Here is a 15,187-nt window from a genome sequence, read left to right on the forward strand (position 1 = left end):
TACATTAAACAAAACTTGTTCTTTACACGTTTCCTGGAGTGATGGCATTTAGATACTTATACATCAAATCCAGAAAGATGGGAGAGGTCTTATCACGTCTCTAAGATGAAATAATGAAAGAAAGTGCACATTGTGTCATTCACAGAAATCATTTCCAATCAGTTTTGTCCTGTCTCCTGCTGGCTAAATTTGTGAAATTTTGCTTTCTGATTTGCATCATTTGTGTGCTTTGTTTTCTTCTACAGGTTACATGTGTGTACAATGATCGTAGCATCTATATTTGGGATGTTCATGACCTCAAACGAGTAGGAAAGGCCTGGTCATTCCTCTATCATAGTGGGTGCATTTGGGCTCTGGAGGTAAGAAACAATCTGATCGGCAGACCTGTTATTTTTATAGGTTGAACTATATTTGCCAGCTGTTTTGGCCAAGTTCAGTATTTCCTTTTTCATGCCTGCCGAATTTTAGACAAGTTTCGGAGCCGATAACGAAAATACAAAATTTTATGGAAAATTCCGAATTTTTAATTCTCAATAATACTAAAATAATGATCATAACATAATCATAATACTAAGAATAATAATAGTAATAATAATGATAATAGTAATAATAATAATGCATTTAGAAGAACTACTACTACTACTACTACTACTACTACTACTACTACTACTACTACTACTACTACTACTACTACTACTATAATAATAATAATAATGATTATGATAATAGTAACAATAATAAAGCATTTCTACAGCGTATATAAGCATGATGAAGTAATGTTGAAGTGATCATCAATGTCAAATTGTGGTTGTTTGTACACGATTTGAGAAATTTCCTTGTCAAACTACTAAAAATTGACATAAACATTACTAAATTTGAAGTTTTCAATTTGGCAGGTCTGCTTTTTAGTATTTGATTTTATTTGTTGTTTTTTTTTGTTTTTTTTTTACCAAGGAAGGAAGGCTGGGTAAATTAATGTTGTCCTTAGTGTATTGTCTATTGAATTATTATTTTACTATGGACATTTTATTTTTTAAACAGCAACACATTGATTTTTAAGAAAAACTTGAGTTGGTGTTTAATTTTTAATTACGAATTTTGTTGTAATCCATTTTTTCTCTCTCGTGTTTAGTTCCGATTTTTGATTTTTTCATTAAATGATTTGCAGTTTATTTGGCCATATAAGACTTCAAAAGCCTATTTCAGTATTTTTCATGTATGTTTATTTAGGTGTATCCTCAATTGGACAAAGATATAGATGCCATGTTGCCCCCAGGATCCTTTTTGACAGGCTCAAGGGATGACACCATTCGTGTTTGGAATCTTAACACTCATATGCCAGAAAACACTGCTTATAAGAGGAATATATATAGCAATGTAAGTTTTTCGGGTCATGAAGTTTTAAGAAGTGGAATGATTTACTTTTAGCTGTCCTCTTTGAAATCCCAGTAGCTGACATGTCTGATTACTTAACTCACAAGGCCACACAGACCAGTTACATACAGTAACATAATAATAATAATAATAATAATAATAATACTTTATTTATCACAAAAAATTACATTTGTGTACAGATGTTTGTGTGTGTTTAAATAAATAAATGATAAATCATGTGGGTAGCTGAAATAAAAAAAAGCATGCAAGTGGTGTTGTAAAGACACTCTAAATTTTCACTGATAATATGATAAATTAAATTATGTAAAAATATAGAACTGTGGCATGCTATATAAAATAATTTTGATAGAGGTAGTAGTTAGCTAGGTTGTGAGCTATTCAACGGTTGTAAGCAATCTTTACAGTCCCTTTTAAACAATAGAAACAGGGATAAATTTAGCACCACTCTAGTATCTCGTTTTCATTTGCCTAAAATTTGAGCTTAATCATTTCCTTTGGATTGTAGGAACTTCTGAAGATCATCTACTCAGATCCTTCCCTGGCTTGCCTGACAGATGTAGACTACAACCCTGCTGGTGGCAAAGACAAGACAGATACAAAGTATGATGACAAGAATGGTGTCCGGTCTATACGAGTCAGTCCTGATGGAACACATCTAGCATCAGGAGACAGGCAAGGAAACATCAGGTAAAATAGAGACATTTGATTCTTTTTTTGTTATTTTTTTTTTTTCATTTGATTATTTTTAGGGGGGTGGGAAATGTTTTAATCATTAAATTTAAATACTGTTTTTTATTTTACAGGGTTCCCAGTATGTCGGGAAATTGGGAATTGGTCTGGTATTTTAAAAATATAATTTAAGGTCTGGAATTGGTCTAGAATTTACTTTTTTGCAAGAAGAAAGCAGGGGAGAGAAAAGAAAAGTGTTAGACGAGAGTATGTCTTGTCATAAGGCTCTGGAAAAAGAGCTTGAGGAAAAACGTGATAGTGTAGACAGTGAAATAAATATTAAAAAGCAAGCCATGCTGTTCTCTCAGACAGACTAATGCTTTGAGGAACACTGTGAAAGAGAAGAAGGGAACTTGAGGAGTTTGAAAAAACTTTGACTGGCAAAGTTGCAGCTATTGCAAGTTTGTAATTGCAGAGCCTTAGAATGTAAATTAGGTTTATTTGTTTGTTGTTTTTTTATGTAAATTTTGCTTGTTGTGACTCTTAAATTGTGTTAACAGTGTAGGACCAAATTGTGATGATAGTTTAAATAAATGGTTGCAAACCCATGTGATTGAAGATAATATGGAGGAGCGAAACAAAATATAGAACAGAAATTCACTAGATACTTTAAAGGCAAGCACTCCAATTAGTTGTTTTTAGTCGTTTTATGGGTCTGAAATTTGTCTCACTGGGTCTGGCTTTTTTTTTTTACAGGTTTGGCTGGGAACCCTATATTTATTCATCATTGCTATTATTATTATGTAATTATTTTCAATCCAGCAGTTCATTAATTTGTAATTGTTCCTATGATAGATCAGTGAAATTCAGTCTTAACAATAGATCAATATCTGAAAAGAATATATATATATGAAATAAACACACCTTTTATTTATTTTTTCTTTCCTTCTCAGGGTTTATGACATGAAGTATCTAAACGAAATCAGAAGTGTGGAAGCTCATGACTCTGACGTTATGTGTCTGGAGTATACATACACCAAATATGGTAAGAAATTTTAGTGTATTTTCCTCGATTAACAGAAGATCACATAATCATGGACAAATCTTTATATCTCTTTTGTATTGTAGGAATTTTGCATGTGCATTTAGATTTTTATCAAATGTTGTTACGTCTTATTAATTGGATTTGTAGTGTTGGAGGAGGGGGAGGGGAGTCAAGTGGACTTGGTCCTTTTTAATTTGTATCTGAGTTTTGCCATTTCGTTTTTATGGCATTGCTTTCTGGGGAGAATGTCTCATAAAACCCGTTCTTGGTTTTCCATTATTTTTACTTTTCGTACGTGGGGGTACCTTGAACCCCCTTTACCACTTAAACTCTTAATAAATATAACTAAAAACAATAGATATCTTGACCAGTTTGTATAAAAAAGATGTGTCAATTGTATAGTCAAAGAAAACAATTCCGAAAAAAAAATAGGAAAGTAGTGTGGACAAAAGAAAACAAACAATTATTCACAAAAGTCTAGAACATTGCTTCAAAAATTAAAGCCATTTTCGTGATTGGTGATAAAAAATACATACACAAATATTTTACTAGTGATAATAGATTTCATTGTTGTCCTAAAAGTTGTTTTTAAAAAACTTGCTTTAATATACAAAGACATTAATTTTTTAAAAGACATTTTAAAAAGCTTAATTTATGGTTCTTATGAAAGCCTTTTCATGTGATTTAAATATCAGATACTTCAAAGTTTGGTTCTAAGAAGTTTTGTGTAATCTGATCAATAGTATAAACCATCTTAATAGTTTGGGAAATGTTTAGGTACTTAAAAATTATTTTTTAATGAGAATGTTTGTTGTTGTCATTGTCGGTCCCTTTTAAAAAAAAAAAATGTTTGATTTAGATTAATTCTTTGTAATTTTTATTGACTATTAACAGGTCAGTTCCTAGCCACAGCCAGTAGAGACCGTCTAATCCACGTGTTTGATGTAGAAGAAAACTATGGATTGGTACAAACGTTAGGGGATCACTCGTCATCCATCACAGCAGTGAGGTTCACTGACAACAATGACAAGCTGGGTATGATCAGCTGTGGGGCTGATAAATCCATTTTACTGAGAAATGCTGTCTCGGTGAGTGACAATGCTCTAATCCAACTGCCAATAAAATAAATTGACAATTGATTTGTATTAACAGCAATGTCAGAAATAAATTAGATAAGAATTATCTCAAAATATTTCTCAAACTGATGTTAGATTTGATCAATGTTATTAAGGCCATGTATAGAGATTTAATATAAATGTAGAAAAATGATGAAATCAAAGATATCTTTTAAAGGCTCTAGAGGTTCTTGTTCTGATGTTAGTTTGTTATTTTAGTTATTTTATTTTTTTTAGGTTTGTTTTGTTTTTAGCATGTTTTTTTCCCACCCGTTAATGTAAGAGAGATGGCCCAGTGCGATACAGAACTGTTCTTGTGTCAGGCAAACCAATTTAAGAAGGATGAAACACCTTTCTTCAATTCTAAATGTTGATGTAATACAAAGTCTTCTTTCAAAATATTAGAACAAAACTGATCTTAAACTAGCTTTAGCCGGGGAATTTATCGACCTGATAACAGAATGATACTGTGTCTCTCCATATCTTTTGGGGGGGAAAAAGTCTTATTTTAGCTTCTTTTCAAGACAAGTATTCTATATCAAAGTTCCTATATCTTAGGATGTTATTGTTTACCAATTAAAAAGGTTTTAGCTTGAAGTCTTAATTTTTACTCTTTATTAAAGTTATGACTTTTACGTTAAATACGTTAAGAATCATTCCAAAACATTTTTTTTTGATAGAGTACCATCTAACATTGATTGTTAAAACCCCATTTTTACATATTTGTCTTTTACAGACTCCAGAGTTTCAGTTTCAGCTGGAACATCACCTTGCAACAAAACTCACCCTTTACGATATGGTAATTGATCCCACCCAAAAGTACATTGCTACTGCATGTCAAGATCGCAATGTCAGGTACATAGATTTTAAGCATTTTGATAATAGAGACGTGTAATTTATACAGATTTAATCAGAAAGTATACAAATTTGTTGGGGGTTTTTTTTTTTGGGGGGGGGGGGGTTGGCCTTATTCACTCTAACAGATTTTATTTTCAAGGAACATTTGATGACACTGCATTAGATCTGTAGATCTGAAGCATTTTAAAGCTACAATTCGTGGAGATAAAAGTAGGGATAGAAATCCCGTTTTCTTTTTTTTTCTTTTTTTCTGGTTTTTTTTTTTGTTTGTTTGTTTTGTCTTGTTTTTTTGTTTTTTTTTTAGTTGATACAGGTTTTAAAAAATTATATACATGATAGATAATGTAAGTAAAAATGAATGTCTTCTTATAATTCTTTCTGTACCATTTCTTAGTAATTCACAATGCCGCATGCTTTATATAAATTGATCAATGAACTTTCCAGAAATAAGTGGATTTTAAGAACTTTGCACCATTTTCCTCCCCTCATTTTCCAAATTAGAAAAAACTTTATTCATATGAAACTATTTTCTTAATCTGCAGGCTCTACAATATTCAAACTCGTAAAGAAAAGAAATGTTACAAAGGTTCGTTCGGTGATGATGGGATTTTGCTACGGATTCACCTAGACCCCTCTGGGAGTTTTGCTGCGACTGCTTGTACTGACAAAAGCATTTGTATTGTGGATTTTGAAAGTGGTGAACTGATGGCTTCAATGTACGGACATTCAGAAACAATCACAGGTGTCAAGTTTGCTAATGATTTGAAGCATTTGATTACAGTATCTGCTGATGGGTAAGTGTGTCAGTATTGTGAAAATTTCATTCCACAACTTTTAGCCCAATTAAGTCGCATTCTAAAGCATTGGCTTTCACCCTACTCTGAACTCAAAATCTAATTTTCCTAGCTTTGTGCTTTTCCCATCTTTCTTGTCTAAACTCCTGAAACTAAATTCAACATGAGCATTAGTTTTGATTCCATCAATAGGCCTCATTTATTAAATGTTAAATCATTGAGATGAATGGTTTTATCAAGAGTTGTATACTTAATTTTTTTTTTTTTAATTCAAGATTTATAAATCAGCTATTTATAATTTGATCTATATCTCCTTGACAGGTGTATATTTGTCTGGCGTTTGCCGTCAGAGATGACAACACAGATCAAAGCAAGACTACTGGAGTTGGGCAAGGAGTCACGAGATGCAGACTATTTTAGGTAAATTGAATTGCGACTTTAATATGAGATGATGGTCAATGATGAATTTATTGGAAATACCAGTAAAGAAGAAAAATAAAACAATCAGAGAAATAAGTTTGCAATTACAAAATGTGATCACACTTTTAAACATGGCTCAGGAGAGAGAAAAGTACATTGTGATTTAACCTATTCTGATAGAAATTTGAATCCTGTAAGTGCCAGTCTCCTTTTGCTTTTTTCTGGCACATTCCTACATATCTTATCCTTAATTATCATTTCATGCTGATATAAGTGGCTGCTCAATCTACATATTTTATCTCAAATTTGAAGTAATGATAGAGTATTGTAAATATGTTGTTAGAAAGATTATGTTTTGGAATTTCAAATAATTTGTTCACTTCAAGTGATTAATTAATTGTCAAATAAATTTCTTTGTTAATTTGACAGGTCTGATCAGTTAATGATGCCTAATCCTATCCGTGTCAATCAATCGTCATTTGATGATGTTCTTCCCATTATGAAAGCGGCATCCGTCGCCAACATTCCGATGGCAGATGATGACAATGGCTATGGTCAGGATTTTCATGATGGTGACGATGAGGATGATGAGGACCATCTAACTAGTTTGAAGCGATCTAAAGTTCCAATGGATGACTCTGTCAGTCCTGCCAGCTTGGCCTATCGGCTGAGCATAGGACAACTGCCCAACTGGGCAAAAGCAAAGGTAAAAACTTTTTGAATTTTCGTCTCATATGAAATGTTATAATAGTAGTGGGACTACTTACTCTGTTTAAAGATAGTTTTTTGTCGTTTGTTTTCCAGTGTGTTGATTATTAGTATAATCCAAATTTAGTATTGCACACACAATCCATCCTGCAGTCCTAATCCATACAATGGCATTTGTGTATAATGTGTTCATGTCCCATTTTCACGTGGTAATTGTGTTGACACATTCCGATGCATGACTGTTCCTGCAGTCATTAATTATTTTGCAGCTTTGTGGTCTTGTGGTGGTATGATACTCACCTTCAGACCTATAGGTCCCTGGTTTGAGTGCTGCTGTGGGTGGTGCAATGTTGAATGAATCCTTAGAATAGACTCTTTACTCATATTCTATCACCAAACCCAGGTGTAAAATTAATAAGCAGCCAATAACAGCGTTGTATTTTTCCCAAAAAATTTGTAATTCAGGGGTCATATCTCATCCTACCTGTTAAGTGTTACTGTTGACTTCAGACCCTTCATAAAGTGCCTTGAGCACATAAATTAGATATTGCGCTATATGAAAGCTCAATCTCAAGTTGTGTTTTTATTGTTGTGAGAGTTAATCTAATCTGGAACTTAAAACTAAAAAAAAACATTTCATACCTGTCTTTCATTATTTTTCATGTTTTTAAATTTTTTTTTGCCAAACAGTTTGGTGAAGGAGGCTCTGAGGGGTCAGAGAGTAGCCAAGAGATGGCACCACCTAAAGGGCGCTGGGCTCAAAGGATGGATCGCAGTGTAGAATTTAAATCACAATTGGATTTAACATCAGATGATGAATCAGCGCAATCTGGTAAGTTGTTCGTTTTTGCTAACATGCCAGCAACTATGAATGGTAACTCTAAAATGTTATAATGATTTACCCAATCTCCAAAAACTGTTCTGCTCTCATGAACAGTCTTGAACCACCAGGCAGCTGCGTCACAATGCTTTGTAGTTTCTGGACCATTAGCATAATAAGTGCAAGTGGAGTGGTTGTTGTTAGACATTTCCTTGATTGTAGTCTGTTGTTATGATCCAATATTTTCTCTTGTAAGAACCCAAGAGGTTTCTCTCACAGTTCAGAGTCTTGAAGTAGAGTCCATTTTCAAAGTCAAAGGGCTGCCATGATTTTATTCAGTGTGGATTTTAGGCACCTTCATGCATATGTGAGGGGTTACCCCACATTCCTTCTCTATTTTACAAAGGCAACATTCTGTAATCCATCCTCTGCCAGACATCGGCGGCTCAGGTTCGTGGACTGCTGCCATAACTGGGTTCTTTTCTTTGGGTGCAATTGATAGCGTTCCTGACACTATGTGCATAAACTTTAGTGTCTACCTTCTCAATGTCCCACCTTCTACCCCAACTATAGCACAGTACTCTGCTGGGGAAATGCACAATATCGAGGGGGAGTGGGGGATGTCTTCAGAACAGCCTGGTTGGCGCCCAAGTATATAATCTGGTCTTTCTGTACCTTTTGATCTTTGCATGTTTCCGTGTACCATAAATTGCCAATAGGTCGATCAATACATACCCTGTCCTCGGTACCCATTAGAAATACATGAAGTGAGGGCAATCACAACAGAACAAGTGAATGCCCTCATTTCACATAGAGGCAACTACTTAATGGATCCCAAAAACAAGGGATGTATTGATCGACCTATAAGCAGCTCATGATACACAGAAACATGCAAAGCTGCAAGGCTTACCTTCAGATTTTGGATTCTCAACATCCTAAAGAAGAATCGGACTGGATTATGCTTTTCTGTCCAAGAGAACTGGGTGCAACCATGAACAAAATAAAAAATTATTATAGCAACAGGAATAGGCATCATGTATCTTTATGTGATAATACACATTTTGGGCCTTGGGGTATGGGCCTGGTTGACAGACAATGTTGGACCTCCATGTGGAAACATTCTAATTTAGGTGCTCTTCTGAAGCCAGGCAAAGTGGCAAGGGAGATAGACAGTCTCAGACCTATTTCACTCCTTTACAAACTTTTGAAGCAAGTGTTATTGAACTGATGGGGATTGCTCTTAAATGCAGCCCTCCCATCAAAGATGGGAAATGCACTTTATTAACCTGCCCACGGTCGATCAATACTCATACATACCCTGTTCTTGGCATCCATTAGAAATATGTTTCAATATGAAGTGAAGGCAATCACGTCAGAACAAGTGTTGTTTCAGAATAGCACCTAAATGTGCATGTTTTCTTCATGGGTAGAAGCTCTCCTTTTGAAAGGACATCTAACATTTCCTATGTCAACCAGGTCCATGCCTCAGGGCCCAGATGTTACCATATAAAGATACATACCATCTGTCCCTTTTGCTATTCCAATTTTCATTTTCTAATGGTTACACCCATTTCTCTTGGACAAAACGGATTCTTCTTTAGGAGGTAGTTAATCCCAAATCTGAGGTATGCCTTGCAGACACTGCACTCAAAAGTGAGATTTGGGACTCTCCTTTATGTCTATGCAATGGTGTCTGCCTCACATTTTGGTGCAGCATCACATTATTTTTACAGGATATCATGGTGTACTATGAACACAACCTCTGGCTTATAATCTTCTATTGACAAGAGCGGGGCTAGATAGGCTGCCTTCAATTTTATAGCTGAAGAGAGTCCATCTTTAAAACAGACATTAACACCTATTTCATGAGAAAATGTTTAGTATAATAAATCGATTAAGGTTGTCAATATGCCAGATGTAGCTGTATTTGTAACGTTGAAAAGAGAAGAGGCTGTTGTATAGAATGGGTGATATAGATGATGATGATGGTGGTGGTGGTGGTGCACCGCCACAACCAACGCAACTTTCATTCCTGTTATTCTTTTCATTACCACTTACGATTCCAACATCTAAAGAGCTTTTATCTGTGAAGACAATATATTGTCATAATATGACTTCATCTGCCATACAAACTCAGCTTTGATACCCCTGCCCCTCTTCCCCAAAGCAAATTCATCAGGAGACATCATTTCTTAAATGAACAATGGCTTTTTATACATTTTAAAAAGTTTTAAAGCACAATCGTTATTAGCAAATGAACATATGACCAAATACGGCCTTCGTTTGCTCCTTATATATATTATCACTTTGTCGTATTAATTATAACACCAGTTATGCATAACACACCCAAAAACGATCATCTTGGTGTTCCTGAACTTGAACCTATGTCTAGTTTTCATAGTTAATCATTTTTATTGTTACATGATGTATCTCCTTTTGTCATGTCATACGTACATTATTACTACAATGGGTGGTTTTCCAGATTTATAATCGGTTTTGTTTTTTTCCCTTCTTCTTTTTCTTCTTCTTCTTCTTCTTCTTCTTCTTCTTCTTCTTCTTCTTCTTCTTCTTCTTCTTCTTCTTCTTCTTCTTCTTCTTCTTCTTCTTCTTCTTCTTCTTCTTCTTTTTCTTCTTCTTCTTCTTCTTTTTCTTTTCTCCTTCCTACCTTATTTGTCTCATTTCTTTCTTCGATCGATCGTTCCTTGCTTCCTTTCTCCCCATCTCCTCCTCACTCCCACATTTTTTTCTGATGCGCGATGAATGTAGATGAGAGGAAGGAAGAGAACAGTCATTACCTTATAAATGCAACTTCATGCGGGTTCATTCTCGATCAATTTCTGGTATATGTTGTTTTCCTACCGACTTCTTCCCCTAGTCTAGTCATAAAGCTAGAAGCCATGCCTTCTCCCGCCAATTAAACCTAATCCCACAAATAACCAGCAAGAGCGGCAAGTTGATCGTGGTAGGGAGTCGACACACTCCTCCGTTAATCCTTGTCTACTCTGTGTGTTAATCCAATGATAACACTGCCTGACACAGTGCCTTTGGTGACTATATGACAATAATGCTTTGATCTAATCCCCTTAATCCCCCTGTCCTATCTTGTTTATTCAATCGTTCTCGTGTTGGAATTTTTTCTTTCTTTCTTCTTCAATTCATCACAGACATTGCTATAGCGAGTTTGTGGCTTATTCCACCACGAAATAATAGATCGCAGGTTCGAATCCCGTAGATCGCAGTTTCTAATCCCAGTTTAGGCACTGCAAAGTTTTGCCCTGTACAAAGAATGCGTGGTTTATTTGTTCTTTGATAGTTATTATTAATTTATTTATTTATTTATTTTTTTTTTTTTTTTGGAGGGGGGGGGGGGGGGAATTTGTTTTTCTGTTTTTTTTTGGAGGTTTTTTTCGTGATGTTTTCTTGTTTGTTTTTCTGTTTTGTATTGTTTTTTTGTTTGTGGTTGTTTTGTTTTGTTTTTGTTTTAATTTGTTGTTTTTTGGGGGTTTTTTTTTAAGGTGATGGATTTGTTTGATTAGCTTTTGTTGTTTTCTTTTTCTCTCCATATCAGATGTAGAAAGTGGACAGTTGTCGTCACTGTGCTGTTTAGGCAGCATTTTTAGTCTGCTATTGACTATCGGTTCTCATTGACTTCTCTATTTTGTTGAAATAAAATAGGACGATTGGGGGGAGGGTGGGAGGGGGGGGGGGGGGTTCGTGTATGTCTTCTTTTTAATATTTAAAAAAGAATAGTAGTCAGTTTATAAGGCTGTGGTCTTGTGGTATGATACTCGATTGTTGTGTGTAGGCCCGGGTTCAAGTACCGCTGTGGGCAGCGCAAAGTTGAGTCCTTAGAAAATAGACTTAGCTCATACTCATATTGTTGCGCCTCTCTTAGTAACTATGAGTACCTGACCGACAACAGTATTGCCTTTTTTTTTTTTAAATGATAGTAATGGTTCCTAACAAGCGTCGTGTCTCGTCCTTTATGTTAGGTGGTGCTGTTGATTTGAAATCCTTTGTAAAGTGCTTTAAGGACATCTGATATTGTTCAATATAAAAACTCATGTGTGGTTATTTGTATATGTGCATGTGTGTATGTGTGTGTTTCATATGTATCAAGTATCTTTGACGTTGATGTACCATCCACAACTAAATAGGATTTTTTGTTGTTGTTGTTGAAAGAACTAGATCGTTTTAATTAACAGAGTATGACCGACAATTGATACTCATATCATTCCTTTATCCTCCATACATCTGTAACAAATTTGAATCAAATGGCTATGTGGATCTACAAAGACCAGATGTTAGCCACAAAATGTAACGAAAACCCCTAAGCGTTGTGTGAATGTGGGGAATCGAAAGCACATCTCATTCGTACTTGAGAGAGAGAGAGAGAGAGAGAGAGAGAGAGAGAGAGAGAGAGAGAGAGAGAGAGAGAGAGAGAGAGAGAGAGAGAGAGAGAGAGAGAGAGAGAGAGAGAGAGAGAGAGAGAGAGAGAGAGAGAGAGAGAGTATCGTTGATGAACGCTTCTTATACCAATAAAGCTGATTTTTAAAAAAAAATAATAAAAGCATATGAAATTAGTGAACAGTGTAACAGTCTGTCTATAATTGACAACACCCTATTAACATCATTTTAATAATTAATTATTGTGCTCTCTCCATCCGATAATAATAATTTGTCACGGAAGGTTTTTGAGGAATATAGAGAAAATACCTCTTAAAGACGAAATACGTATTTAATTCGGAGACGACATTAACGGCTCTTCATGAAGACCACAAAGGGGAAAGGGGGGGGGGGGGGGGGGGGGGCGGGGATCGTGTCATGTAACATTCTGATTTTTCTTTTCAAACTAATGTTCAAGCCTAAGTTAAACATTTACTGAACTGAAAATTTAATGGCTTTCTTTTCATCTTTCTATACATGAAAAACAAATACAGCTTGCTGTAAATATCAAATTGTATAATGTACTACCGATCCTTTACCACTTAGAAAATCAGAGAATGACTATGCAGCTTATTCGACTGTTCTGCGGAGAACTGATGAAATTTGATACACTGGGTCAAATAATTAGGGGATCCCGATAGCTCTGTTGGTAGAGCATTCGTTTCACACGCAAAGGGACTGAGATCGAACCTGGGTGAGCTCGAGATCTTTTCTTTTTGAATCCCATGCCCACCCAGCAGTTATTGAATTGATGGGTCTTTTAGATCTAGCGGAAAATACTTTGCGATAGACTATAGTTCTATACAAAGGGTATCAAGCAATTGCTATTGTTCGTTTCACGCTATATCTTATCTTATTAAAGGCTGAATATAGGAATTATCCCTTAAATGCCTTATACAATAGTTTATAATTACAAAATCTCAGATAGCTTGTATTGTATTATTGACAGTTTTACACGACTTTGAATGTAAGGAAAAAATATATCAATACGGCAATGTAAAGTCGAAACCTGGATAATCTTTGGTTTCAAATACACACCGGCGTCGAATGGGTTAATGTGTGTAAAGTGCTCTAACCAAAAGGATGCTACGCTGACTCCAGCGTTTTGCTGTCATTATCAGCCATTTAGCCAGTGATCACTTTGAAGGCCGCTTGACTTTGTTGTAAAACGGGGCTCGGTAACATCGTCGAAAATTTCGATTTCTTATTGTCAGGCCAGATGACATTATGGCTCTTCGTGAAGAGTTGGATTACTTTTCTTTTTTTTAAATTTAATTTTTTGTTTTGATTTTTGTTTTAGATTTTTGGCCATTGATCTGTTTACCCAGTTAGCGAGCTAGATATCCTTAGATCTGGTGGAAAGCAGGAACCTGTCATCCTTCTAATGACCGTGGGCATTGACCCGATAATATGACAGACACCCTCCCCCCCCCCCCCCCCCCCCTATAGTCAAATGTGGGAATTATTTTTTCTTCTTTTTAAAAAAAATATATATATTACTATTTTGTATGGATCAATGTAGAGCAGCGAACGTCACAAAGACGGAAAAGAAAGCCATTTGCTTTGTCTGGAGGCGCCGATAATCGTCGTAATCACAGCTCTTCCTACGGAATTAGATAGACCCAAGAAACAGAAGAGACTATAGTCCCATTCAATGGACCAAATGAAGCGTGTGTCGGGATCTCATTCCGTTTGCTGTCTCATTCTCTCCTCACGCGGCTTATCAGCTTTCGATTTGCAGGATTTCTATCAATTGTTGGACTTGAAAAAGCATCGTTTACTGGTCACCTCTTGCTGATTAACTTTTGGGTGACGAGTAATCGTGGTAGTTTTAATGACTACTAGGCGTTAAAAAAGGGGAGAGAGAAAAGCTGATTGGTTCCACAACCAAGTATTAATTGAAACACCTGGAATTGGAACCAAATATAAGCGGAGTTAATATGAAAAAAAAAATTGTTCCCTTTTTCTCCATTGTTTCCAAATGACCGATGGATTGTGATTCCGCTCGGCGTAACTATTGAAGTGAAGTTTACCTCGGTAACGATTTTTTTTCTTTCTGGAAATATTCAAGCATTTTCGAGAAGAGTTTTTCTATTGACCGTGCATTCTTTGATGATCTTGACGTTTATTTAGTGTAGTTGATTTATTAATCTAATCGTTCATTTATTTATTTATTTATTTATTTTTACGCTGGTTCCCGTGTGATTTGTTGTAACTGAACCGAATTAACAGAGTAGCGTGATGTACTTGAAAAGGTATTACTCCATACACTCATTTTTTGCCGCCTATTCTTGCACCTCATATCTTCTTTTTTATTATTATTATTATTATGATTATTATTATTATTATTATTATTATTATATTATTATTATTATTATTATTATTATTATTATTATGATTATTATTATTATTATTATTATTATTATTATTATTATTATTATTATTATTATTATTATTTATTATTATTATTATTATTAAATTGTTGGGTTTTTTTTAAAGTTGTTTTGTTTTTGTTAATTAATATTATTTTCCCCTAAGATTATGATTTTTCAAACGGAATTCTAATTTCTAGTCGAAGTGTATGTCATAGTCATTTGGCTCAGGAGAGAGAAATTGAAGAGTTACCCCAACTGTATTGAATAGGTATTCAGGTTTGATGAAAACAACAAAACACCCCTCTTACATTGTGGATGAAAAACTTTTACCTCACATATCAATTTTATCAATCGATTAAAACGAACCTTAATAAGTGAAGAAGGAAATAAAAATAAATAAAACTTAAGCCCAGAATAAAATATTTTTAAAAAAATGAAGCCTCGGGTTTAAGATTGATGTTTTTTTCGTATTAGGGGGCATTTTGATCGATCGATCTATGAAGTTTTCAAACCAAAATATTAAAAGGTGTTTTATCAGTGTA

General features: G+C 34.8%; 1 protein-coding gene across 10 annotated transcripts in view; it reads left to right on the plus strand.

Annotated features, from left to right (window-relative positions):
• The window catches only part of LOC144961495 (uncharacterized), a 56,323-nt gene that overhangs the window by 15,350 nt on the left and 25,786 nt on the right, over positions 1 to 15,187 (plus strand). For all 10 annotated transcript variants that reach the window (XM_078894699.1, XM_078894668.1, XM_078894671.1 and 7 more), the window contains 10 exons: positions 246 to 359; positions 1,231 to 1,377; positions 1,901 to 2,082; positions 3,018 to 3,109; positions 4,004 to 4,197; positions 4,961 to 5,079; positions 5,625 to 5,876; positions 6,198 to 6,296; positions 6,726 to 7,002; positions 7,695 to 7,836. In XM_078894699.1, the coding sequence (XP_078750825.1) occupies positions 246 to 359; positions 1,231 to 1,377; positions 1,901 to 2,082; positions 3,018 to 3,109; positions 4,004 to 4,197; positions 4,961 to 5,079; positions 5,625 to 5,876; positions 6,198 to 6,296; positions 6,726 to 7,002; positions 7,695 to 7,836 (1,618 nt within the window). The remainder of the gene's footprint in view (positions 1 to 245; positions 360 to 1,230; positions 1,378 to 1,900; positions 2,083 to 3,017; positions 3,110 to 4,003; positions 4,198 to 4,960; positions 5,080 to 5,624; positions 5,877 to 6,197; positions 6,297 to 6,725; positions 7,003 to 7,694; positions 7,837 to 15,187) is intronic.

Source organism: Berghia stephanieae, chromosome 1, assembly GCF_034508935.2.
Source record: "Berghia stephanieae isolate SIO BIC M18660-M18661 chromosome 1, UCSD_Bste_1.3, whole genome shotgun sequence".
NCBI lineage: Eukaryota > Metazoa > Mollusca > Gastropoda > Nudibranchia > Aeolidiidae > Berghia > Berghia stephanieae.